Raw genomic sequence first — 27,718 nt, forward strand, 5'->3', positions numbered from 1 at the left:
ACTCGTCTTGCAGCGTGCCGTCACTGCTCTTTTAATTGCCAGTGCGCTGTTGCATGCTAATACATTGGGCACGCTAATTATCTAATATGAAAGAAATTTGCAATAGTTATGGACAGCGACTACAAGTGTCACAAAATCCACAAAATTATCAATACTAACTTCAATATCATGGCAAAAACTAACATGCTATCGAACATACTCCTTTATTTAAAAAGTGAAATATTAATACAAATATTATTAGTTGAATTAAAACAATGACGTAGTGTTCAAATGATTATCAATAAATTAAAACCAATGAATTATTCAAGTAAACTAGGGATGCACCGATAATATATAAAATATGAAGCCATTAATTTATATATTAGCCAATATTAGACAATCTACACTTTGAGACCGATAACTTTTAATTAAGAGTTGTTATAATTAACTAAAAATAAAACAATTAAAACATAAAAACATAACATAAAACACAACAAAATGACTAAAATGTAACCTAAAATTAAGATGAAAAATTAAAAAAGCTAATTAAAAATATTAAATAATGCACTATAATAGTATATGTGACCCTGGACCACAAAACCAGTCATAAGGGTACATTTTTGGAAATTGAGATTTATAAGCTTTCCATTGATGTATGATTTGTTAGGATAGGACAATATTTGGCCGAGATACAACTATTTGAAAATCTGGAATCTGAGGGTGTAAAAAAAAATCTAAATATTGAGAAATTCACCTTTAAAGTTGTCCAAATGAAGATCTTAGCAATGCATATTACTAATCAAAAATTAAGTTTTAATATATTTACAGTAGGACATTTACAAAATATCTTCATGGAACATGATCTTTACTTAATATCCTAATGATTTTTGGCATAAAAGAAAAATCAATAATTTTGACCCATACAATGTATTTTTGGCTATTGCTACAAATATACCCAAGCGATTTAAGACTGGTTTTGTGCTCCAGGGTCACATATTACTTAAATTAAAATTTTTACTAAAATAACTAGTTTGAATTTAAATAAAACAACAAAAATCTTTACTATCCCACATTATTACTGATAGCTAACTTCCATTTTTAAAAGTTAAGTCGAAAATACATCTTTCTTATTAGACCAATATCGATAAAATTAAAAAATAATTTACCAGTCGATACCGATGTGACCACCAATATATTGTGCATCCCTAAAGAAAAAGGCACCAAAATACAAATACTAAATTAAGAGCAGAAAGTAGCTCTTTTTCTTGCCAGTACCATTGTTTGATTAATGTTTTCCAAAAATAAATACAGTGGTGCTGCCTAATGCATAGATCATATTTTTTTGTCCCATTTATACAAATTTACTTAACGGCCGTAGTGACACTCTATACTAACGATACTGCAGAAAGATATTGCTTTTATATTTTATGTGTATGGACTTAACACTACTTCAGTCACCATGTAGGTTTTCAGATGTGGAGCCTCGCTGAATGGTGGCTATATTTGTCTTTTCACCTGGGGAGAGCGGATGTTCTTTACCTATCCATTTGTGATGTGAGTGCCTAGATGGAAGGTGCCCTTTATGCCTTGGGCCAGTTTCCTCTTTAGAAAACTTAAACTTCACTATTATGGAAGAAAAAGGCCACACAGGTCACAAACCAGTGAAAAAGGGGTGATGGCAACTAACGCATGACCCTTTAAAACATCCCAAAGCAATCTGTGAGAAACCAAAGTAGGTGGATGCAGGCAGCATCTCAGGTCGGAGGGCACATGGGAAATGCAGGGAACATGTAGTGGACCTGTCAACTAACCCAAAAGACCTTTGAGAAACCGACAACCTGAGTGTCCCAAACAGCGTGCTTGATGTGTACTAGAGGTCTTCCAGTGGCTGTTTATTTGGTTGATTTGGACTCTCAATGAACACAAAAGAAGGACCACAAGGGTTAAGCACCAACATTTGGGACAGGACCACCGAATAAATGCTCCAGACTTCTGGGAATTCAGAGAACTGAGAGGCTCTGAACGAAGTTATTAAGAGGGATGTAGCATCTCAACTCCTCAACATGGCATTTGGATATTATAACCAGAGAATTTTCTATTTTAATGGCTATTATTTTTCAGCCTAAGAAAAGGAAACTCTCAAAATTCTTCCTGAATTAAGTTGCCATAGCTACAAGACTTGAAGTTTTGGGGGCTGGTGGGAAAAAAAGCCCTGAGAGCTAGTGACAGGAACTCTCGACTTGTCGATATGTTGTTCAAATGAACAACTAATCCCACATTTACACAATGAAGTAATGGTAGAATCCATTTCCAAGGGGAAATTAGAGACCCAGAAGATTCACCTCAGGTCAAGTAGATTAAACTATGACAGATTTGGCCGAACCCACAGAGATGATTGGAAATAAGAGCGTTGTCTGAGTGGAGCCTGGCTGATAAGGGAACAGTGGTGTCAAAACCATCCTTCATTGTTCTTGGTGACCTGCTTTTCCTCACAAGGTGTCAAGTCAAAGATTTGACTCAATCGGTCTCGCTCCTTCAACCCAAACCTGCTTGACAAAGGGGCAACTTTAGGGGAAAGGACAACGACAATCCTTATTTCACTTCACATAACCTATTTGACTTGCATGGTTCAGACCAGCAACCTACTGGCTACTAGTCCTGAAGCTTAAAGTGACAGTTTATGCTTTAAAAATGAACATTTTGTCATAATTTACTCACACTCATGTCATTCCAAACCTGTTTGACTATTTTCGTTTGCGAAATACAAAAGAACATATTCTGATAAATGTTTTAACAGTTTTTGTCCAAACAATGAAAGTCAATGGGGTCCAAAACAACACTGTTTGGACCCCATTAACTTTCATTGTATGGACAAAAATGGAGACTTTTTCTTCTTCCTGGTATTATATTTTCTTTTGTTTAAAATCATACAGGCTTGGAATGTCATGAAGTCGAGTATATGTTGCCAACTGTAAGTTTTGGTTTTCTCTTTAAATTACTAAAATCTCCAATAAAATAAAAAGCTTCAACTGTTGGTCCAAAAAAAGAAAAAAAAAGAAACTCTCGTTAATTTCTCTAATGTGACCTATTTCTAAATTGAAACACACACACACATATATATATATAATATTTATTTATTTAATGTATACAAATATCAAGTAATATCACAAAAGTAATAAGGGACTTATTTGTCAATTAAATTACCCAGAATTAATTTCGTCAAAGAAATTACTGACGCAAATGATCGTTAACAGGTTATTTGCCAACAATAACGAATAGCGCATCATAGTAATAATTAAACGATTAAATTATTTTTATTAAAACATACTGTTAATGAAAATATGAGAAAAAACACTACAACAGTTTTCTGAAGAAAAAAATATATAATGCATATAATTATTTCAAATAATCCAATCATAGTGGTTGATTCTATAGACATGAGAATACTTCAATAAATACACAAAATAAACGTAACATTAAATACTAAAATGTTATTTACGTCAAACTAACATCAAATTAAACTGATGTATTTTTATCAATGTTACTCTGACAAAAATAATTCATTTAATTTAATTGAACTTAAATTTGTACTAAAACAACATTTTAGAATTAAATTTTATGTTGATGTTGTGCATATATCTGATCTGATGAATATGACGACAAAACACTGATTAAATATAAAACATAAATAATTTTTTGAAAAATTTAAAAATAAGACTAGCAATGTGTAAAACAAGGCCAAAGCTAATTTTGATTTCATATTTCAATATGAGCTTTCAGACACACACAGCTGCACTGCCATGACAGGGTGGATGAGCGACAAAAAAAAGTGCATGGAAAGTGAAGGCATTTGTAAATGGCTTGGCATGCCGTGTGAAGTCTGTTCAGAGGCAACCTGCCAGAGCGTGGAGAACGCGAGATAGAGAGCAAAGGTTTACGCAAATGAGAGAAAATTCAAGGGAGAGGAAACAAAAAAAAAAGACAGAGGTCGTGGCCTCGTCTGGCTTGTCTGTGGAGACCTGCAGAGAGCGAATGCTGTCTCATTACCATCAGGGTCATTAGCTTCGGTCTGATCTCTCCGCAACATGCCAGCGCAGCAACCCTCGAGAGACCATGTGAAAACACGCTCTCCAAAAGTGACACTTGTTCTGCCATTAAGTCATGAAGAACTCAAGAGTGCAAAGACAATTCCTCTGGGACAAACGGTACGCTTTTCCTCTGTCCTTCTCACTTCTCCCCTTGTGTGTCTTCATAACCCGTTTGTTCACCCGCTAATGACATTAGCCGTGGTGCCATTTCGGCCTCAGACACATGATCCCTTGGTGGTTTTCCATGGAAAACAATAGGGAGATATGTGGTTCTAAGGGACTTGACCGGGCCTGTGGATGCACGCCGTCCTACTCTCAATGACTTTAATTAATTTCCCATGTTCAAAAGTGAAACATCGGTGGGGTAACGATTTCCTTGTGGTTTCCATGACAATGTAACACGACTGCGTTCTCCCCCTCCACATCCGAGGATTTATTTGAAGAATTTGCAACCCAGAATTATTAATATTCAAATATGCCCAAAAATAGACTGTCAGTCTGGCACAGAACTAGACATTTGATATTCAAGCATCGGGATTCTGCAAGAGCTCTCCAACCAATCCATTCAATGGAGACACGGAAACACTTTCCACTTTAGATTTCAGCATGCACACGGGTCACTGGCATACTTAAATGTCCACGATAAAAATATAATAACATATTTGTTTATATATTTAAATACATTTTTCAAGGTAAAAAAGTATCTATCTATCTATCTTTTAAATGATACAAAATGCAGGGCTCCAGACTGCGACAAAAATGTTTGAAAAAAAAATGAAATGAAAAAAACCTAAATTTCTGCCGGTGCAACTAATTTTAGTGAGCGGTCGCACTGGCGCGACCACCGTGTTGTCCAACTCATAAGCGCTGCCATTTCTGTTGCATTTGAGAAACATCAAACGGCAAACGAAACAAAAGCGAAACTAAACCGCGCTACGTTTCAGCTGCGCGTACTGTTTATCAGCTCGGACCGCGATGCAAACAAACTTGCCCAAGCTCAGAACAGCTTTACTCGGGAGCCAAAGTTGATTTCGCGACACTGTTACTGCACAGATGTAACAGTGCTGCGAGATCCAGTGAGAAGCGTTTGAATTCGCCGCACAATGATAAGGTTGCTGCGAGATCTAGTGAGAATCATTCAAATTCTGCACAGAATTCTCTGTTATAAACAGCGCTGACATATGTCAGGAAACCAGAAGCGGTAACGCTAACTGTAACCATGGTGTTGGGGTAGAAATAGTCGAATGCATTACATCATTCATTTCAGGGTTTGTACAACCTTTTGAGAGAGAAATTCAAGCAATTTTCAATGGCTTTCAAGCATTTCACACAACTATTTCCAGCACTTTAAAGCTCTAAAGTGATCCAGTTTGAATGTTATTTTTAATGGGATGACCAAAATATACTTTGTGGTAAACAAACACTTATGTAAAATCTAAAAATTAATACATCAAATCACAAATATAGGCAGCAGAGGAGCACTTATTGGCTTATTAGTCATTCATTTATACTTTTTCTCTATATTTTGAAATGATAAAATCACTCTTATAAAATATCAAATGATCAAGAAATCAGATTTTGTCAGAATTTTACACTTTTTTTGTGTGAAGTAAGAAAAGTCACAAAGTGCCTTGAAAAGCAAACTTTTCTTCAACTTGCTACTAAATCACACATAATCACTGAAGTTGGTCAGTTCCATATACTAGAAGAATAATGGTACATTTAATAAGAGTGGAATATATAAATTTTCTGTATAAACAATAAAACAAAAGAAAAACAAGAAATGAACATGAACTATTATTAGTAACTGCACTTGCAAAACAATAGTACTTTTATGATTAAATTATCTATATTTTAATACTCCCACACACCACCCCCAGCACTACCAAATCTGCTCCTGGCACCACCATCTGTAGAAGTTAGTGGCGCTGGTGCCACTGCTCTCAAATGTTAGTCTGGAGCCCAGAAAATGTAATATATACATACGATGACTTGAATAGTCTATAATGAGTTGAGTGTCTAAATATTTAATTATATAAGTAAATATATATGGGAGTTTGGAGTGCCATGATAAATTAATCATAAATTAATTAATTTTAATTACAAAACATATAATTTATACAATTTATATTTATAAAATGAATTGAATAATCAGTCTATAATGAGTCTATATTACCCAATATATTTTGTAAACAATTTTTACCTTGAAAAATGTTTTTAAATAGATATTTGAAATACGTATTTAATTTTTTTCCAAATTAAATATATCAAAAGTAATTAATAAAATGACTTATTATAATTACTTTAATAAAAAATGCAATTTATAGCTACATACAATGACTTGAATAATCTATGAATAGTCTATGAGTTGGGAGTGTCTTAGTCTATAATGAGTTGATGATATAATAAAATATATTATTCAAGTAAAATTTATACAAATTAATTTTAATTAAATGCAATTTATACATACATTTTTTTATAATAACTATTTATAAATGAGTTGAGAGTGTGTGAATGAATGTATGTATATATATATATATATATATATATATATATAATATATATATATAAATAATCTTTACATTACATTATTTTAATAAAAAAAATTACATTTACTAATTATTACAAATATTAAAATTATATACAATGTCTTCAACAGACGTTTATAATGAGAAAGTTTATAATTGATGTAATTTGAAATACATTAAAAGATCTGGAAAAAAAACAAAAAACAATTGTCACATTGACCTACAAGTGTGCTGCACAGATTCTCCTTGCCTAAAATAGACGCTCTTCTGTTACCCTCCAAACTCCACCTCCTCCTTTCTTCCTCGCCCTTATCGTTCATAGGAACATCTGGAGCTCTCCTGCCTCCACTGTGGCACCAGATGCCGTAATAGTCTTGCAACAACCACCTGAGAGCTCAACATCCATGGGGACGGGAGAGGAGAGGGTGCCACACGTGAGAACATAACGTCTCAGCATTCATTTTCAGTTAAAATTAATCCACATCTCAAGGCAAGTCCAGAGCGGGAGGGGGTCCATCGATGTTCTCTGGGGACCTCCTCCTGTCTTCCTCGCCCTTATCGTTCACAGGAACATCTGGAGCTCTCCTACCTCCACTGTGGCACCAGATGCCGTAATAGTATTGCAACAACCACCTGAGAACTCAATATCCATCGAGAGGGGAGAGGAGAGGGCGCCGCACGTGAGAACATCATTTCTCGGCATTCATTTTCAGTTAAAATTAATCCACATCTCAAGGCAAGTCCAGAGCGGGAGGGGGTCCATCTATGTTCTCTGGGGAAGGCTGCTTAGCCACTTCGGTGTTACGGCTGGCCGCTGTGGTGCAGCCAAATGAAGTCTGGTGATACTCCAAGGACCCTGCTGGAGACGGAACGGATGTCTCATGGTATTTCATTTAGAGCGAGCTATCCAAAATCCCTTGGAAAGCAAAGTGGTTTAGCATCCCATAGAGGTGGCCTCACCTGAGAGAATGGGGGAATATAAGTGTGAAGACATGCCAAGTTTGGAGGCTGCACGCTGGGGATGGCAGGTCTGCGTGAGCTGCCAGAACTGAACAGCTGGGTTCACTCCTGAGGGAGCTGCAATGGCACTGGCATCAAGCCAGTGGATATGAGCCAAATATATATATTCAAACCAGGAGTCAACAATTATTTTTCTGCTAGTTCAGATTTTTACTTGCAATGACAACATTTTCTTTGATTGCACCAGCAATTATTTTTATATATTTACAAAAGATTATATTATATGATATTATGTAACTTATATAATTATAATTTTATATATATATATATTTTTTTTTTAATCATTTTAGGATTTGAAAAAAAAATTTTTGTAAAAAAATTAACTTAAATGATTTTAGCAAATGGCTGCAATATAACAAAGAGTGAAAAACTGAAGGGGGTCTGAATACTTTCCGTACCCACTGTATATATATTCAAACCAGGAGTCAACAATAATTTTTCTGCTAGAGTTCAGAATTTTACTTGCAATTAGAGATGCACCGATTGACCGGCCAGTGATCGGAATCGGCCGATTTTTCGTATGACCGGCCCGGATCGGTGACCGGCCGGTCAGTCTCATGTCTTGCCGATTCCAAGCCGATCCTTTTATTGCCAACGACGCCGGCAATGACGTCACAGCCACGCGCACACTCACAGTCGCGTGTAAACATGTTGTTTCGCGTGAGAATGATTCTAATTTTAATTGCATTCAATGTAAACGGTGACTGATAATGTATTTATGTCATGCCCGATGAGGCTTGCACAGCCTGACTGAGTGTGTGGGAGAGACAGCACACACAAAGTAACTCTTTGCATTGTTTTAAGGGTAAGTTTAGGGTAAGGGTAGGTGTGGACAGGTAGGTTTAGGGTAGGGGTAGGTATGGACTTTAAAAAAAGCCTCAAACCACATGAATAAAATGCTGGTAGCACAATTTGATAGGTAGAATTTTTCGCTATCGATTTGTGCAACCTATCTTTTTAATGGGAGGTAGCACAATCTGAGCGGGTAGCACAAATCGTCAGAACACCGGCAATGACGTCACAGTCACGCACACACTCACAGTCGCGTGTAAACATGTCGTTTCGCGCGAGAATGATTCTAATTTTAATTACATTCAGTGTAAATGGCGACTGATAATGCATTTATGTCGTGCCAGATGAAGCTTGCACAGCCTGAGTGTGTGAGAGAGACAGCACACACAAAGTAACTCACAGAAATTTATAGATGCATACTGCAGTGCATTTATGGCACCTCGCTTCTGTTTCCTCAGCAGTGCTTGTTTGAGAGTTTGAAGAGTTTAACTAATTTCATTTGAGTGGTAACAACTCTACAGTTTCTTATTATTCTAACTGAATTAATTGAAACAAAGTAAGAATTTGACAGCACGTGCTATTTGTTTAGACACGTGATACTGCACGCTGAACAGAGCGGGAAACTTCAGACGCAGATTTAAATGCAGCCGACAGAAAATCCTGCCGCGCCATTCACATAGTTTTCCTTTAAATTGCATTATATTGGTCCCGAATCGTTGTTAATATTCATAATGAATTGTGTATTGTGCATTTTCAGCAAAACGTTTGTCTTTCTGTGGCTCTAATAAAGTCTTTTGTCTTTTTACTATTACTATTATTTTTTTTTTACTACTACTACTAGTGGTTCAGTACTGTTTTTGTTCAGTATCAATTTTAAAACTATCGGTTAATTAATCGGTATCGGCCAGTGTGGTCCAACCTAGCTATCGGTATCGGCAAAGTCCACTATCGGTCGACCTCTAATCTCTACTTGCAATGCCAACATTTTCTTTGATTTCACCAGCAGTTTTTATTTTTCAATATTTGCAAAAGATATATATTAAATAACTATTTTTATACTATACTAATATGTACTTTATTTTTGTTTATATTTTTTATTTTTTATGATAAAAACAAAAAAAAATCTTTACAGTATTATGTTGTTGATATTTTTAATTATATTAATATAAAAAAGGCAATTCCAATTTATTGAATGCAATAAATATACATGTTATATCTTTTGACTTATTTTGATGAATACCATGGTTCCTTATAACATAAGATTATATACATATATATATATAGTTACGTGCTAGCCCTTTTAGTCTAGAGGTAATGGACCTAGCAGTAACAAATTTTTGGAGAGAAAGCACAGGGACCTCTTGTCTCCAGCCCCAATAACACACCTCCAAACAAAAGAAAATATTTAACTTTCTGCAGTTGTTGCTGCTAAGGGTGGCCCAACCAGTTATTAGATTTTAGGGGGCAAACACTTTTTCACACAGGGCCATGTAGTTTTGGATTTTGTTTTCCCTTAATAATAAAAACCTTCATTTAAAAACTGCATGTTGTGTTCACTTGTATTATCTTTTACTAATATTTAAATTTGTTTGATGATCTGAAACATTAAAGTGTGACAAACATGCAAAAAAATAAGAAATCAGGAAGGGGGCCAACACTTTTTCACACCACTGTGTATATATATATATATATATATATATATACACACAATAAAATCAAATCAAAATGTTTAACATGATTAATGCAAACATTTATAATAAAATAAAAAATTAAATAAAATATGCAAAATTTAAACTGATGACTGAAACTGAAATGACTGACCCTGGTAGTGCGGCAGATTGTAACAACAGGTTGTGTCTTTGTGCTTTACATTACTTCTCACAGTTTAAAGAGAAGTTGTAGATTTAATTCAAAGAACTTTTATTTTGTAGTAGATAAATCTAGAAAAAAATATATCAAAGGTTTAGTATATATACAGTAGTATATACGTTTAGTAAGTATGTATAGTTTAATTTTTAGAATTGTTAAAATTGTTAGAAACCATTACTGGTGTCTCATACTTTTAAGAATATTAAAAATATAGAATGCTGATTGGTCAATAAAGCGACTGGGGTGTCCTAAAATACACAATATAGTTCCAGCAAGTTAAATGTAAAAAGTGGAGAAACTGCATTCTACTGTATATATTTAGCTGTTGGCTTCAAAGTCTGCTGAATTAAATGCTACAATATTTTGGTAATACTTTGTAAAAGTTTATTACTGAAAACTATTAAGTTTTAAGGTTTTTTTATATATATATTTTCAACTTCCTTTAATGCTTAATGTTGCTGTTTGTGCATGAAAAAGATCTTCAAAGTTACAAAGCACAAAGTCTACTCCAAAGGGAGTTATTCTCTATATCAGTAGATGCTGTTTCTGAACTCCCTCAAAAGCCTCAATTATAGTCCTGAGTTTTCTTCCAGGAACTCACACGTCACAATATCCCTCATTTAAATAATTCCCACCCAAGGCATACACAAAAAATAGGAGGGGGCAAGGCCTGGTTGAGTTGTGCTAGTAGTGTGTTGTTGTCATGTCCAAGAAACGCTGTTTGATAGATCTAATATACTGATACACATGCAGCTGTTTACGTCTGCAGACATAACCGAATGTGAATTTTGTGTGTTTTTGACATAACCTTGTGTGTATTTGACACCTGACACAAAAGAGCTGGCTTTCTGTGTGCGCAAAAAAAACAAATATCAGAAGTTTAAACTGACAAGGCTCCTTAAACGCATGCAAAAGAATAAAGTTTAAATGTTGACGAAAAGTCACTTAAAGACTTTCAAAGTCACTTGACTAAAATGCATATACTTCTTGTGGGATTTGAGCCTACAACCTTTTGGTTACTACAACAGATCTAAGCACTAACCAACATCACCCACAGATAACAGCGTGAAGAGTGCCTGGGTGGGTTTGGCATCCTTTTAAACTCTCACTTTACAACCACAAGTACCGGTATCCCACTTACAGAGTGTGTGAAAGAGAGAGGAGCCATAATAAACAGCCATTAGGTACAGAGACAATGGTGATTAGCATTGTGTCCAACGAGGAGCGTGAGTGCTTCACCTTTGATTAGTGGCCGAGAGGGGCAGGTGTTCCTCCCGCTCGCCGACGTGCAACTCAGAGCCTTTTGATGGAGGAGAATGCCTCTTGAAGCTGTGGCAGCACAGATTAATATTAAAAGGAATTCATAATATGGCACGCAGAGGATTTTCATAAATATTCACAGGCCTGGACGGTAAGCTCCACTTGGTTGTGTCCATGAATATGGATAAAAGACTGGCAGGGTGAACAAATGTCTTCAAGTATACGAGAAAAGAAGCAACATCAAGAGAAATCACGAAATTGTTCGCTCTTACAGGCAAATGCTACTTAACGTAACCCAACATGTATATATAAAGATAAGTTGTAAAAGTAACATAATGGTATTAACAAAAAAGAACAGTGTGGCTTTTGTTTTTTGTTTTTTTTATATTCACTTAATATTTTGCATGAGCATAGCATAAAGCCTGTTTTGCTTTTAGCACCTAGCCACAAATCCTGGTCTGAAAGTGCATTAAAAAAAGGTCAGGGGCATGACAGAAGCATGACCAGAATGTGGTCTAAAAATACACTACGGGGACCAGTGCTTAGTTATCCTCAGCTCAACCTGCGCCAGCATCTCGCTGACATTAGGCTTTCTTGTGCAGGTTGCATCAGCAAGAGACTCGAACAGAGAGGAGCCATAATGAGACCCTGAAACCCGGAGAGCGACAAAACACCAAAAAAACCTCTGGTCCTGCCTTATTTCAATTGTATACAGATTGTATCGGTATAAAGTTACACATCGATTCTAGGGCTGGGTAAAATACTATGATCCAATTAATTGCAATCTTCATTGAATGATCACCGGTGCAGGCTTCTGAATCTAGTCCAACAGCAACTGGACTTGAACTGAATATGAGAAACAAAATACTGCCAAGAACTGTGTCTTTCTCACAGGCTGCATGCAATAACATTGAACCTGAGCAGTGTAATCCAATTCAAATGCCACTATGAACCGATTCTTTTTGAAGCACGAGTGAATCAAAAACATACAGCTCAACCAGTGTCTGATTTTACAAACAAATGACTCTTTTGAGCTGGTCCACTTCATAAATCATAAAAACGCAGACTAAAAAAAGTATAATTTGGGCACAGTTTAAGCTCTTTGGTTAATTCTTTAAAATTGATAGACTCAATCTGAATATAATGAGATAAAACGTGTACATAAAAAACACTGCCACGAATTGTGTCTTTCTCACAAGTTGCACGCAAAAACAGAGAGAATGGGCAGTGTAGTCCAATTGATTCCTATGATCTTGCTATTTCTCAAGAGTGAGTCAATCAAAAACAAAGCTCAACCAGTGTAATCTGATTCACAAACAAATTACTTTTTTGTGCTGGCCCACTTAATGAATCATTTAAAAAAAAACTCACAAACTAAAAATGTATTGTTTGGGCCCAGGTTGGGCTCTGTTATTAATTCTTAAAATTAATACTTTCATAATGTACCAAGTTAGAAGGTTCCCTGTAGGCTTGCCGCGATAGACGGTGTTGACGGTGATACCGGTGTTATGAGATAATTTCTTTCATGTATAAAGCAAACTGAACATGTAACTGAAATAAACCCAAATGAAGCAAATTCAGAAACAATTCATACTGAGAGCTTGAGAATCGATTATAAATCAAATATAGACAAAAATAGTAGAGACTTATAATATTGGCCATTACATTTGGTTATTTGCGGTAATTTTTAATCACAAATAACTGATGGAATTTGCTGAAAAAAATCTAACAGTGAAGATGATGTGCTAGAATATACATCAATTCTCAAACATTTCAAAACAGCAAATTACATTTGTGACGTAATGTAACAGCAAAGAACAGAAAACAAGCAACAGTACAAAAACACCAATTATTATCTTTCAACAGTCTGCTAATTTGTGTGAAAAATAGAGCTACGAAAGGCCCTGAAACAACCTGTACTAATACATTTGCCAAAAAACAAGCCCTCTTTTGTCAGTGTCTGTGACAAGGCATGCATTACCTTCAATGTCGAGCAAAGGGCAGTGCCCTGGAGCAGCTGTGCTGGCCAAACATCATTCCATACGGCCATTAAGATCCACTAGGCTCTCAAATCTCCCACAGTAAGACTGACACTGCTTTTCAATGAGACCTCTGCCAGACATAAAATTGTCACTTCAAATCAAAGAGGAAAAGGTATTTGGGCTGAGTAATGATAAAGATACAAGAAGGATGTTGTACGCATTTTAAGGTCACATAACAAGTGTAAGCAAGAGGAATGAGATGCACTGTTAGTGACCGCTGAGAGCACTCATGTTTTATTCATGCTGGTGCCAAAGTCCAAAGCCTCCCATGATCATAGAAACATTTGATGTGCTCATTAGATTTCAAAAAGGTCACTTCATTTTCCCCCTCGCTCTAACTGCACATTTATAATTTCCCTTCTGAAGGGAGTTGTAACCTTTTTAGAGGCAGCCGTCGAGTGCCAGCCCTGCTGTGTGTGCAGTCCGGGGCCGCTGTGCTAGGATTGGTTTGCCCTGAAGCCTTAGAGGACATGAGCAACTTAAACTCTGGCCAGACTCTATGGACCCATCAGGAAACATTACACAGTCAGTTGACGTACACTGAGATGGAGCAGGAATCAGGATCACATGCTGAAACCGAGAAAGCTACGCATTAGCATTAGAAGGAGAATGAGGAGTGATAAAACTTCAATTCATTTAAGTGAAATCCAGATTAACTACAGCCAAAAGATGCACTTGTTATAAATCAGTGTTTACTGTTCACATTTATTGTACTGGCAGCAACACCAAAACCAAAGACTCTCACAAAAAAACAAACAAACAAAAATCTCTGAACTAAAAAAAATATATATTGTATTTTTATTCTCTTTTATTCTCCCAATCAAGAAAAAAATGGACAGAAACATCATAATGTCATCAGCAAAATGAATACAGGAATATACTGCTATTTTATCAGTTTCAAATCCATAGGACACTGAAAAATAAATAAATAAATAAATAGTCAATTTACTCTTAAGTTAAGAATTACAAAAGAACACCCTCACCATTTAATTTGAAAGTGAGTCTATTCTCTTATCATCTTTTTCTTTTCTTCATTATCTAATGCACATCAACTAGCCTAGTTGTTGTATTGTGATTTTTTTTTGAGCTGTGAAGTTCAGCATGTACAGGGCTGTAACATCCATCAGCAAATAAAGTTTACAGGCATAAACAAACTGAAATATGCGCAAAAATTTTTTCAACAAAAAGCAGTTTCTTTCTAAACCACCTATACTAGACTCAAGCAATGAGTTTAACGCTGCCCCCAAACAATACCCAAGTATTATAATTCAAAAAGAAGCAGCCATATATTGTATTCTCTGTATCATTACAAAAATAATGGCTGATATATAATAACATAAAAATACTCATTGCAGAATGCAATATGACAAGAAGTATAATGTTTTAGGGACAGTCACACAACTATGCAGTAAATCAGTAAATCTTTGGAAAATAATTGGAATGTAAAAATGAATTGGAACTGGAATGTATAAACGAATAGAGGAAAAACAAAACTACACAATTTATGTATGCAAGTTTTTCAGCTTACATGGGTATTTAAAAAATATCTGTAAAATTTACATGCATTTGAATTTGAAAAACAATTATATTCTCCCATCACCTGTTTAAAACTCTCTCTCTCTCTCTCTCTCAAAAAAAAACCTATAAAAATAAATTAATCAAACATCTCTTTGAGAGAGATAAAACTGTGTAAGAATGAAAATTACATTTTGTAGACTTTAGACAAAAAAAAAAATCTGTTTTGGACATTAAAGCGAATAAAAAAAGCTCAGCTCAAGGTAATATGAACGTCAAGTTAAGTTAAAGCTGATCTGGCAAAAATATTAATTAAAAAATAAAACATGCTGTGCTGCATGTTTCTCAAAGGGTCACTGCAGGCAAATGGGTCTAATTACAAACAGCTAAGGCTTTACACCACTGGGGATCTAAACTACAGTCCACATCTATTACAGGCATTTGTTGATATTGTGCGCATATGGTATTTCAAGATTTCCTACAAAAAGATCAGATCTAAAATGAAGATTTTGAAAAAATAAATACAGACCAAGCTGTTTGTCCTTTGCTACATCGCTTGACGTGAATTGTCTGTGATTAAGATTCAAGACAAACTGTATCATAAAAGCCACTAGGAGAAGACCTTTGCTAAAATCAGCTAGTTAAGGTCTTTAAGCTCTCATCATTTTGTAAAGCAACTGTTTTTACAGTTACAGCTGCGACACAAAACTAATTCAACAAACATCAAAACAATCAATCCAGCAACATGGGTAATGTATCTAAAATTAGCAAGTGTGCTCTATATTTGGAAAGAGCCATCACAAGCGAGAGCTTTGAACTCACCCCCTGGCTTTGTCTTTTGCTCACAAATGCTCTAAAAACTGCATATTTTTAGGTTGTCAAACAAGTTGTGGCCAGTGACCATTCTGTGGTATTTACAGGACCAAAGCATGTGTCATTTTAATATTTACAGGGAATGTAGATCGCATGACTATTAGACAACTTCATCATCCTCACTGTTGGTAGTTTCCTCTAACTCTATAAGAAAAGACCAAGTTTTAGTTAGAGTTACAGTTGCATTAAAATCTGGGCCAAAACCATAGCAACAACATTTAGCAGCTTATGACTGATCCAAGCAACCCTTCAAGATCTTCAGATGGAGCAGGAGTTGGCTCTCTTTCTTGGCTTTGGCTCTCCAAAGTCCTTGTCATCATGAGTGCAGGGGCTGAAAGAGCAGGAGGAGCAGAGCGTCTGTGAGAGTCTACGCATCCCCAGCCGGAATACGCTGTTGGACAGGCTATAAATGACGCAGTTGCAGAAGCTGTTGCTAATTGCTAGCCAGGTGGTCACAAAGGAGAGGGCAGGGCTGTCCAGCACATGGGAGCTCTCCAGAAGGAAATAGAAAATGTAGGGGAGCCAAAGCATGTAGAAAACACTGGTGATCCGAAAGAGCACCATGGCGTACCTCCGGTCTGGCCCGTGGCCTGCGTGGTTGCCCCCTTCGGCAGTTTCCATCTCCTGGCTGGGAAAGCGTGCCCGTCGCTCGCTGATCTCTCGGTTATGCTGCTGGCAGATGCGGAAGATGTGGAAGTAGGTGAAACAGACCACCAGGGCCGCAGGGGCGTACAGCAGGCATACAACAAAGCCAGTGAAGAGTGCAGATGTGGGCCAAGAGTGGGCACACCATTCAAAGATATCCCCATGGTACCCCGGCTTACCCCAGCCGAAGAAAGACGGAAGAAACACCACGCAAGAGTAGATCCATATGAGAACGATGCAGCAGCGAAGGCGGCAGGGTGTTACCAGCTGGTTGTAGGAGAGGGGCTTAGTAATAGCCAGATAGCGGTCCACACTAATGCAAGCCAAACAAGCCATCGAAATGCTCTTGAGTACAGAGATGACGTAGCTGAACACCTGACAGGTGAGTGGTTCTTGGACACCAGCTGGGTAATGGAGCAGGGAAAGGGTGGGAACCAGGCAACTTAGCCCCACCAACAGATCCGCATAGGCCATAGTCTGGATGAAGTAACTAGTGGTGTAGTGGTGTAACAATGGGGCACAATGAAACACAAAGATCACCGTTAAATTCCCAGCAATGATGAGCACCGTCAGCAACACAATGACCGCAGTCTCTAAGACGCAAGCTTCCATGACCTTATTCTGCCCCCAGCCTAGGGGACAGGAGTGGTTTAGGGACACACTGAAGTGATTGCTAAGGCTGCTGTTCACAGCGGGGACCGGTTCGATCAGCTCTGACTGGTTCATTGTCTCGGACCTTGTCCACTTGGATAAGGTTCAGTTGTCCTTAACGCAGTGCTGATGGCCTGCAACGTAATCCTGTGTCCGTGCTTTCTTAGTAATCTCTTCCAGCAGAACTCAATCTTCTGTCTTTTCCCCTTTACCTCGGTCTTTCACATGGCTGGATCTCAATGAACTGAGCATTGGCAAAAATCAATAGAGTCTGTAAGGAGAAGAAAAAAAAGTGCCTAGCACTCCTCTGAAATCAGTCATGCTTAGGAGCAGTTCAGTAATTGTAAGACAGAGATATTTCCTCTGCAAACACAACTAGGGCTGCTGGAAACAGCAACGGTCACAAAAGGTTTGCATATCTGTGCTGAAGGTCAGTTGCAAATATTGTCCACAGCACCTGCAGTGAAGTCGACCAATTCCTTAAGCTGTCCTCTCAAGGGTAAAATGTGCAGGATTGTAGAAGGGGTTGTGGGATAATGAAATGAAGATCAAACGGTTTCCTGTGACCAGTTAAGACAATATAAGAAGGATTAAGCATAATAGAAGACAATAAACAATAAAGGTAACAAAATTTATATGAAGAAAGTTCCTGGGTCATACCTTCTCCTGAGTCCACAAAAATGTAATTTCAAGAGTTGCAAAAGTTCCATTCACATTAGTATGTCACCAAACAATAACATGCACCATGTTTTGCTTCTGGAATAGGGACCTCTTCACCACTGTCTCGACCCCCTTTGGGCTTCTATAGTCCGAATCAAAACACAGACACTCTAGACAAACACAGGACAGCATATGAGAGTTGCCAGAGCTACCGCTGCACAGAGCACCGCTCATAGCCTGCGGGAGTCTGAGTGAGGCAAAACGGAACTAATAAAAATTTCAAGATCGTGTTCCGGGGGAGCCACAGCGACAGCTTTGGTCTTATTTGCTCCCAATCCATTTACTTTTCATGACCTTACACTGTGCATATTGGATAAAAGCAGGTCACATAAAAAGGAGAGACCTGTGTTTTCCAAAAGAGGTATATCGCGGCTTACGTGAAGGTGTCTTCTCAGATTGCGTCAGGACAGCATGCTCTGGGCATCCTGTCTGAATTCCACATGTTCTCAGTTTCAGTGCATCGTTCCGTCCAAAGCTTTGCTCATCACATGGCATGCCAGCATCTGCATCTGATTAGTTGTACATGCTCAGCTTCTTTCCTTCTGAGGTAGACCTCATTGCTTCTTCTCCAACTTCTTTGTGACACATTCCGTAAAGTCTCCTCAAAAATACTGTCCGTTCACAAAATTGGAAGATCTGCGTACCGCTCCTGTCCTTGTCAGCTCTCTGCGACCTGTGAACCAAAGCAGGTTGACAGCAGTTCCCGCCGAGTGTGCACAGTGCAAAACGCACTTTGAAATTAAGAATTAAAAATTGAGACAAGTAAAAAGGGGAGAACAGTAAGACTTTGAACAGATCTATTCACAATATATAAATTGTGCGACAAATCAGAAAATGAGCCGAGGAAAAGAGAGCAGCCCCTCACTGCTGGTGCTCAGAGATGCTGTTAGTGGCTCACAGTTTCCTCTCCCCCTTCACAGTCTCGCTCTCTCTTCCACTGTGCCTCTCGATCACATTTGCTCCCTCCTTCCTTTCCCCTCTCTCTCCCGCTCTCTCTTGCTCTATAACTCTTCTCCCTCCCCTTATGGCAGCACCTGAGGTCCTCTTTCTCACACAACTCCTCCCAGCACACTGTTCTCTCTCTCTTTCTTTCCAATGTTCTCCCTCTTTTCTCATTATCCTCCTCTTCCTGCACACCCTGAAGATGTTTCCACATTCAAAAATAATCAAAGAGTTCCATCTCTCTGTTGTCTCCTACAGCTCCCTGTTTTATTATCCTTCGTTCTCATTTTCCTTCCTGCTTCAAGTCACTTACACAGACCAGTGCCCAAGCGTAGCAATGCCTGCCCCTTAGTTACAGTCGCCAGGCATTTTAGTTAACCAGGACCCTCCCTCACAGCAGCTGACATGGTGCAACAAACAGGAACAAATTAAGAGACTCCGGGAGGGGGATTTCATTCCCCTGGAAAGATATCCCGAATATTTTTTTCGAAAGATCGCCCCAATCTACTCTAACACAATCACAAATGCAGATCTTCACTAGTTTTACTGACAAGTTTGCTAAACATAATTACAACCAGAGGAGCTCATAAAATACAAAGGGATTACCAGAACGACAGCCTATGTTTCCTGCACAGCTGCTGAATGTTCAAGCCTGGTGGCAAAACAATTTCATATTTTAGCTGATTGGTGAGCTTGCAGTCCTGAAGTGAATGTGACGACAAAAAAAGGGTGTCTGGAAAAAAAAAAGACAATAAACAGACAACACTTACGCAACTTTGTCCTTACTGACTGGCTGCATTCAAGGAGGTCTGTAATTCCCAGAGAAATCTGTTAGCATCCCCTTTCAATGGCAGTGGCTCAGCTGCCGCAAGACTGCCCTCCATCGAAACCAAAACCTTGCCTTTGCAAGCAGGGATGCCAAAAAGGGGGGCAATTGCACCTTTTGTCTTGGGCCCATGCTTGGGGGTAGGGGGAGTGTCTGGACTGATTAATGGAGGGGGGTCAAATGGAGTGATCATGATTGTAACAGCCAGACTGTTAAAACAGAACACACTCTCAACGTGATTTCCCATCTGGGCTACAGAAACATAACATAACTATGCCTATGTCAAAATCTACTAATTTACACACAGGGATAATAAATATTACTACTAATACTTTTGACAGCAATGTTAAAAAAATAAAAAATGTAAGGTTCAAAGTCACACTGTGAGATATCAAGTCACAATGACCTTTTACACATTTCTTTTCTTTTCAACTCTGAAGCAGAAAATACAATACATAGTCACGAGACCTAAATCATTCTAAATACTGACTGGTCGCCTATAATTGACAAAGTCATTGTGTAGTTATAACACATTCATAACCAAGGAAGTTTTTTTTTTTTTTTAAACAAAGAAAACGTTATAAAATTTGTCAAAAAAATATTATTGTATAGCATGATGTTAGGCCAAATTAAAAAACAGAACTCTGCAGGAAACAGTAGCACATGTAGGTGAAATGTATAAAATACGATGATCCATAAGTTGTGGAACAAGATACCACTGAACAACAGTGTCAGCCAGAGGCCTGTATAAATGATTCATCACAAAGGTTTTTTTTTTTAAACAAAGAAAACGTTATAAAATTTGTCAAAAAAAGTACTGCTTATTATTGTATAGCATGATGTTAGGCCAAATGAAAAAACAGAACTCTGCAGGAAACAGTAGCACATGTAGGTGAAATGTATAAAATACGATGATCCATAAGTTGTGGAACAAGATACCACTGAACAACAGTGTCAGCCAGAGGCCTGTATAAATGATTCATCACAAAGGAAGAGAAAAGGCTGGAGAAAACAATGACCATAATCTTCTTCATCTGTCGGTGCCTGAGCTTTTGATCCAAGGGACTCTGTACAGGGACAGGCAGGGCACTCTGGCTCTCATCACAGCACTGGCAGAACAAGTACAGGTCAGGATGACAGCTGGACTTGATTTGGCATTATTTACAGCAACAGTCAGGGCTTTGCTAAATCCACTGCTTTCAAAGACAACATGAAATCAAATTGGACCCTATTTACGTCATAATTTAATTTTAATAAATGCCCAGGTCTTACGGTGCACAATTAATAAGTGAATGTCTACGTTTTTCATAACTGAAACTGTAAACTGTGGAAAATTAAATAAACGCACATATAAATAAAAAATACAGATACTGATATAGGATCTAAAGCATATATCCATGATCCATGTATGTGTATACACAGTATACGTTTAAATGCATTGCCAGACACGATTGCAATGAAAATCATTTTTGCTAAAGATGAAATTTCCTAATCTAAACTACTGCATTACTAAAAAAAAAAAAGAGATTTAAGAAAAATATCATCATTAAACTGAAACAAAAAGTTTGCTTACGGTTTATAACCACATAAGAGCAAAATTCATAGCAAGTTTTCATGTTTTAAATTTTGCACAAACAACTTGCAGTCAGAGCTGAGGCACGCATGTAGCTATGATTCAAACCTCTGCACACATGTCCAGAGGATATGACTGCATGAAGTGTGTCTCTAGGTAATACTAACATTACAACGCCTTAAAGTGAGGCATGTGTATAAACGAACCCAAAAGGCTCTCTCGTTGGTGAGTGGCGTGTCTTTGTGAGAACGAAATCACGTTGTTTGCGGGTTATTGATTCTCAGGGAGGTGGAACGGGTGTATGATGAGGCCGCTAATAGAAGCGTTATAGTTCAGAGTGAATGGCATGAGATGAGATGTTGACTGCATTAAGATACATGTCGGGCTGTGCTGGGAACAGGGGTCTATTGTGAGGGAGGGGCAGCTGGTCAGAGGAGACTGGGATGGCTTTGTGGACAAGTCTCAAACATCATATGCTGGGAAAATGGCAGCTCACCAGCATGCACTTAGGGTTCCACGACGCAGAAAACGAGGATAGAATCGCAGAATCCTGTTCTAAAACTGAAATTTGCAGTATAACGCCTATCGCGGAATATGGCAAATTTTGTAAAGGGCTGTAAAATTGCAATATGAACTTGTGTCTGTGTGAATGAGTGGTTTGTCTACTACACATACTCACGCACATGTGATGCATAACAGAATTTCTAAAAAAAATTTCATAGGGCTACATTAATGTAAATGTAAACTGATGTCATTAAATGAAATGTAAATAAAATTGATGAATTTAACCATTTAGACATGCTTTGTGATTATTCAAATTTAATTAAATCATTAAAACGGAATCCAGAAAATCTTTTATTAAACTGTTATTAATTGTTTACGTTTCATGATTTCAATTAATTATACATACTTTTTGATTATAAAAATGTAATTAAACCATTAAAATCAGAAAAATCCAGAAAAATTTTAATGGAAACGGTGAATTTGGGAAAAATTCAACGGAAATTGGGGAAAAAAATAAAGACTGATTTCATAGAACCCTAGAATGTAATTTTTGTTAACCGTTTAGTTCCTGCTAAATTGTATAAAATTTCAAATAACTAGACATGTTTTTCAATTACTAAAATTTAATTTAGGGGGGAAAAAATGGACTCTATTTTCTGGTCCAAAATAATAAATCGTCTAACTACATTTTATTTTTGTTTTTTTCGAAAAAAAATTTCTCTCCGAGGTAAATGAAAATCTGTTTTTAATGTAAATGTAAACTGATGTCATTAAATGAAATGTAAATAAAATTGATGAATTTAACCATTTAGACATGCTTTGTGATTATTCAAATTTAATTAAATCATTAAAACGGAATCCAGAAAATCTTTTATTAAACTGTTATTAATTGTATACGTTTCATGATTTCAATTAATTATACATACTTTTTGATTATAAAAATGTAATTAAACCATTAAAATCAGAAAAATCCAGAAAAATTTAAATGGAAACGGTGAATTTGGGAAAAATTCAACGGAAATTGGGGAAAAAAATAAAGACTGATTTCATAGAACCCTAGAATGTAATTTTTGTTAACCGTTTAGTTCCTGCTAAATTGTATAAAATTTCAAATAACTAGACATGTTTTTCAATTACTAAAATTTAATTTAGGGGGGAAAAAATGGACTCTATTTTCTGGTCCAAAATAATAAATCGTCTAACTACATTTTATTTTTTTATTTTTTTTTTTTAGAAAAAAAATTTCTCTCCGAGGTCAATGAAAATCTGTTTTTTTTTTCCAGTTTATTTCACCTTGCTTAAAAACAGGCAATACTGTGCAAACCCACCCGCACTCAGAAAAAAAACACAACTATTCTTTCAAATCCAGAATATGTACAAAACATTGTATTGAAACGATCTGCCATCAAATATTTAATTACATGCTCTATAAAGACTATAATCTACTTAAGCAGGTTTGTGAAGACTACATAATCAATCCCACAAGCCGTTTAAAATAGAAGGTGGAAAAACAGAGGCTTGCCTAAAGATTTCTATTAATACAAAATGCTGGACGCAGCCCAGTGATTTGTCTAAATGGCTGAAACAAGGCTTCTTGGCATGAGGATTTTTCATGCTCGGTTACAATCTTGTAATCAAACAATTTACTTCAGCCTAAGGGTCCATGTGCCTCAGCTGATAGTACAATGACTTTCACATGACTCTCTAACTAACGTCTAAATAAATACATATAGTACGTCATTTGTGAAAATATGGTGTAAAGATCTGATGTTTCATTGTGTCAGACTTCTTTTCGATTTCACAAAAGTAGCATACAGAACACTGGGGAACATAAAATAACAGAAAATTAAGCCTACTTATGTTTGTTTTTACTTTTTTTTTTTACATTATTTTATTTAATGACAAATAAGGACATTTCAGTCACACCTAATGCAATAAAATGTGATTACAATAATAAATAATAATAAACAATGATATAAAACTAGATTTCAATAATGTCATTATAATTCATTTAACTCGTCTGCAAAATGACCGGTTTGGGCTTCAGACAATGAACATTATTATAATATAACATTATTATAATAATAATAACTAGGCCTAATATTTGGATGTTAATATGTATAAGTAACATTTATTTTCAATAATGTCATCAAAATCTTATTTTCTCCTCACTGTATTTATTTATTTTTTTTCAGATTCACCCAATATCTTCTTTTGGGTGGAGAAACAAAGACTTTTTAAAGCCCTGACTCAAGAGAATAGCACCTTTGGTAGATCCCTCATGCATCAGCGAAGTAAAGGTTGCGAAAATGTCAGTTTCACGCTCTCGGAAACATTACACAGGTTGCATTTTCATTGAACCACAGCAAGGACAATGCACACTCAAGAGAGTGTTAAAAAACGTATAGTCAGACACCATATTAGACAGGGTGGAAAGAATAGGATTATGGTTTGATGAGAAAAGAGAAAAGGAAGTTAAATGAATCTGACTGATGTGAAGAAAAAAACAAAAAACTCACTCAAATGATTGTGGCTCAATTAAAAAAATAAAAATAATATAATAATAAATTAATAAATAATAATAAATTAGTTATTACAATTTAAATTTATTAAAATTTTAAATTAATTCAATGTTTTTACATTTGCTGGTAAAATAATCTAAAAAAAGACCATTAAAAATATGAAAAAAACATGAAAAAAAAATTTATTAACTGAAAAAACATGCGGGCCAAAGCAGACATTTTTTAGTCCTTAACTACCCAAGGCACAATAACATAACCTTCAACCAACCATTAATAACATGGACATCGTATAGTGCTGATGGCCAGATTTCAGCACGGTTTTATTTTTATTAATAGTGCCACAACTGTTATATCGACATGACCTGCAGTGGAGAATACTTGAAATTAAATTAATAAATAAATTATACTCTCCGCGCTCCATAACCCCTAAGGAAGTACGGCGTTCAGTTAAAGGAAAGCTGTTGCGGGAAGAAATGTAGGATTTACACTATCTGGCAAAGTCTTTCCTCTCGCTATTCCTTTTCTGTTTTTTCATTCATTCCTTGACTTCATCCCACACTCTTGCAGTGCTGAGGTATTTTATGGCGTCCGTTCACCATCATTCTCACTGCATAGCATTGATTATTGTGCTGTATTTCAGGAGTTGCTCCTAAGCAATGATTATTGGCTTGCACATAAAGAAAAACCCAAGTTAAAAATAAAAAGATCTTCATCAGGACGCAAAAGAAGTGGTTGAAGCAGTATTAAAAGTTGAAGCCATGGGGGTTTTAATTTGCATAAAACAAATATATTTGATGAAATATCTTCACCCAATAAAGTATTAAAAATATAAACCAAAAAACGAAAATCAGTGGTGTGCAAGGTGGTTAGTCAATATTTTTTTATTAAGTATTTTATTAAGTATCTTCATTATCATATAAAATATAAATAAAATATAACTGTTAGCAGCAATACGGGGCCAAGCAAGCATAGCAACCACTGCAACTGCAAACACAGCAAGTATAGCAAAGATACTCACTCACAGCAATCTCATCAAAGCACATCACACTGAACAATCTAAAAGCTCTACAATGTGCATCTCAAAAGCACAAAACACTTTTAAGATTTTTGATATAAACACACCAAATGTTATGTGCCACACTAGATTCGAACCTGAAGGGGCTATTTACACCTGGTCACTTCATGCGTTTTGTCTGATTGGATAGCTATCCGATCGTGAAAAGGCCAGGTGTAAATGCCCTCCAAAACACATTCGAGATGGATATAAATCCAATCGCTCAAACCACTTCAGGAGGTGGTCTGGGCCACATTCCAGACGAAACTGGACAAGTGTAAATGCATCTGGTTGTTGAAACCAAATAGGTAAATTTTACTCCTCCCAAAATGTTAAAATAATAAACGCAGAGTATCTCTTCAGCAAGCCGACGCGCAAACTGCCGCGAATGAAACAAAGTAATACGCAGACGGTCAACACACAATCATCTTCATTAAAAGTAGTTTGGCTTGCACATAAAGAAAAACCCAAGTTAAAATAAAAAGATCTTCATCAGGACGCAAAAGAAGTGGTTGAAGCAGTATTAAAAGTTGAAGCCATGGGGGGTTCTGTTCAGGGTTGCATGTGTTGCAGGGTTATGGGTGGGGTCTTCAGCCACCGTCTAAATTGATTGTGGCAGGTCAGAATGAGGGCATGCAGGAATGTTCTGGAGTATCCTCACCTCCAGCTGACCTCTGGTGACCATCATTACACTGCATGAAAGAGTCAATTTGGAAACAAATCCTAGGAAAGCCGAGGGTTGTAAATAGAGCTGCTGTAGCTGCTGGATACAAAATGCTTGGTCTTCGAACAATGAATTGCATGAGTGGGTTTTAATTTGCTGATAAACTTACCACCAAGCAGACCAATGAAGATTAATGTTCTCTCAAATTTTTGTTACTGGTGAGCAAAACCTATTTACTTTAAATATACATATTATACTATATATATACACTTTTAAGATTTTTTATATAAACACACCAAATGTTATGTGCCACACTAGATTCGAACCTGAAGGGGCTATTTACACCTGGTCACTTCATGCGTTTTGTCTGATTGGATAGCTATCCGATCGTGAAAAGGCCAGGTGTAAATGCCCTCCAAAACACATTCGAGATGGATATAAATCCAATCGCTCAAACCACTTCAGGAGGTGGTCTGGGCCACATTCCAGACGAAACTGGACAAGTGTAAATGCATCTGGTTGTTGAAACCAAATAGGTAAATTTTACTCCTCCCAAAATGTTAAAATAATAAACGCAGAGTATCTCTTCAGCAAGCCGACGCGCAAACTGCCGCGAATGAAACAAAGTAATACGCAGACGGTCAACACACAATCATCTTCATTAAAAGTAGTAAGACAAACTTATCTTTCCAGTGCTGATGCCGCGCGCTCTCCTATTGCGGTCTTTGATCTTGAAATGAGCTGATAATTAATAAAATGCAGTGCTTATCTTTTGATTTCGTTGACGTCAACTCCGTTAAATTTAAATATAGCGTGGGAATTGAAGATCGGATTTATATCCGTTTTGCGACGACACATTTATGTGGCCAAGTGTAAATGGAAACGTTTTAACAAATCAGATAAGATATCCGATCAGCGAACACGCATGAAGTGACCAGGTGTAAACAGCCCCGAAAGGTTTGGGGCCAGTGGCTTAGCAGAGTGTGCCACTCTGTTGACGCACATTCAACAGGCTGATGAGGAGAGCTTTCAGTGTGAGAATGAGCAAAGAAAGGCATTGGTCAAAAGCATGTTGACCAAATTAACGTGCTAAGATAACAATGTATATTATGCTTAACCCAATAGCTGAAGAGTCACATTATAAAGAATAGCAACTGATTAGCATGTTAGCCAATTACCACGTGAAGCTAACTAGCATAAGTCAACGAAAACAGGCATGGTCAACTTCAGAGAGGTATTTCTCAGGAACAGTACCGAATATCAAAAATCCCTTCAGTCATTACTATGTGGCTCGGTCCAAAGATCATCTGATCAGATTTTGGACAAAATTGGATAAAATTTATAGGAGTAGTGAAAAAAAAGTTTTTCACTTACTTCAAAATGGCGGACAAACGAAACGTTGGAAAATGAAAAATGAGATATCGTCAGACTCAGCATAAGCCAAGGAATGTATTGACAGCAAAATTTGGACAATGCTTTCAAAAGTTATAAGCATTAGGGGTGCTCCGATCAGGATTTTTGAGGCCGATCATCGATCGTCGATCACAGAAAGCAGTATCTGCCGATACCGATCCCAATCTTTTTTAAAGCCTTCTTTTTATCATTTATAACTATTTATAGTGATACTCCAATCAGGATTTTTACACATTTA

At 36.8% G+C, this 27,718-nt stretch overlaps 2 protein-coding genes across 2 annotated transcripts in view; both read right to left on the minus strand.

The window, feature by feature from the left end:
- LOC107655181 (rab GTPase-activating protein 1-like) overlaps positions 1 to 27,718 on the minus strand; it is an 80,866-nt gene that overhangs the window by 46,929 nt on the left and 6,219 nt on the right. The window lies entirely within an intron of this gene.
- On the minus strand, positions 16,190 to 17,437 carry LOC107655251 (probable G-protein coupled receptor 52). The gene has a single exon (XM_016442699.1). The coding sequence runs from the start codon at positions 17,335 to 17,337 to the stop codon at positions 16,225 to 16,227; it is 1,113 nt and encodes a 370-aa protein (XP_016298185.1). The 5' UTR covers positions 17,338 to 17,437; the 3' UTR covers positions 16,190 to 16,224.

The sequence above is a fragment of the Sinocyclocheilus anshuiensis genome, unplaced genomic scaffold, assembly GCF_001515605.1.
Source record: "Sinocyclocheilus anshuiensis isolate Anshui unplaced genomic scaffold, SAMN03320099.WGS_v1.1 scaffold735, whole genome shotgun sequence".
Lineage (NCBI taxonomy): Eukaryota > Metazoa > Chordata > Actinopteri > Cypriniformes > Cyprinidae > Sinocyclocheilus > Sinocyclocheilus anshuiensis.

Excerpts from the sequence above, each read along its gene's own strand:
- LOC107655251 (XM_016442699.1), bottom strand. The coding sequence starts at position 17,337 with ATGAACCAGTCAGAGCTGATCGAACCGGTCCCCGCTGTGAACAGCAGC.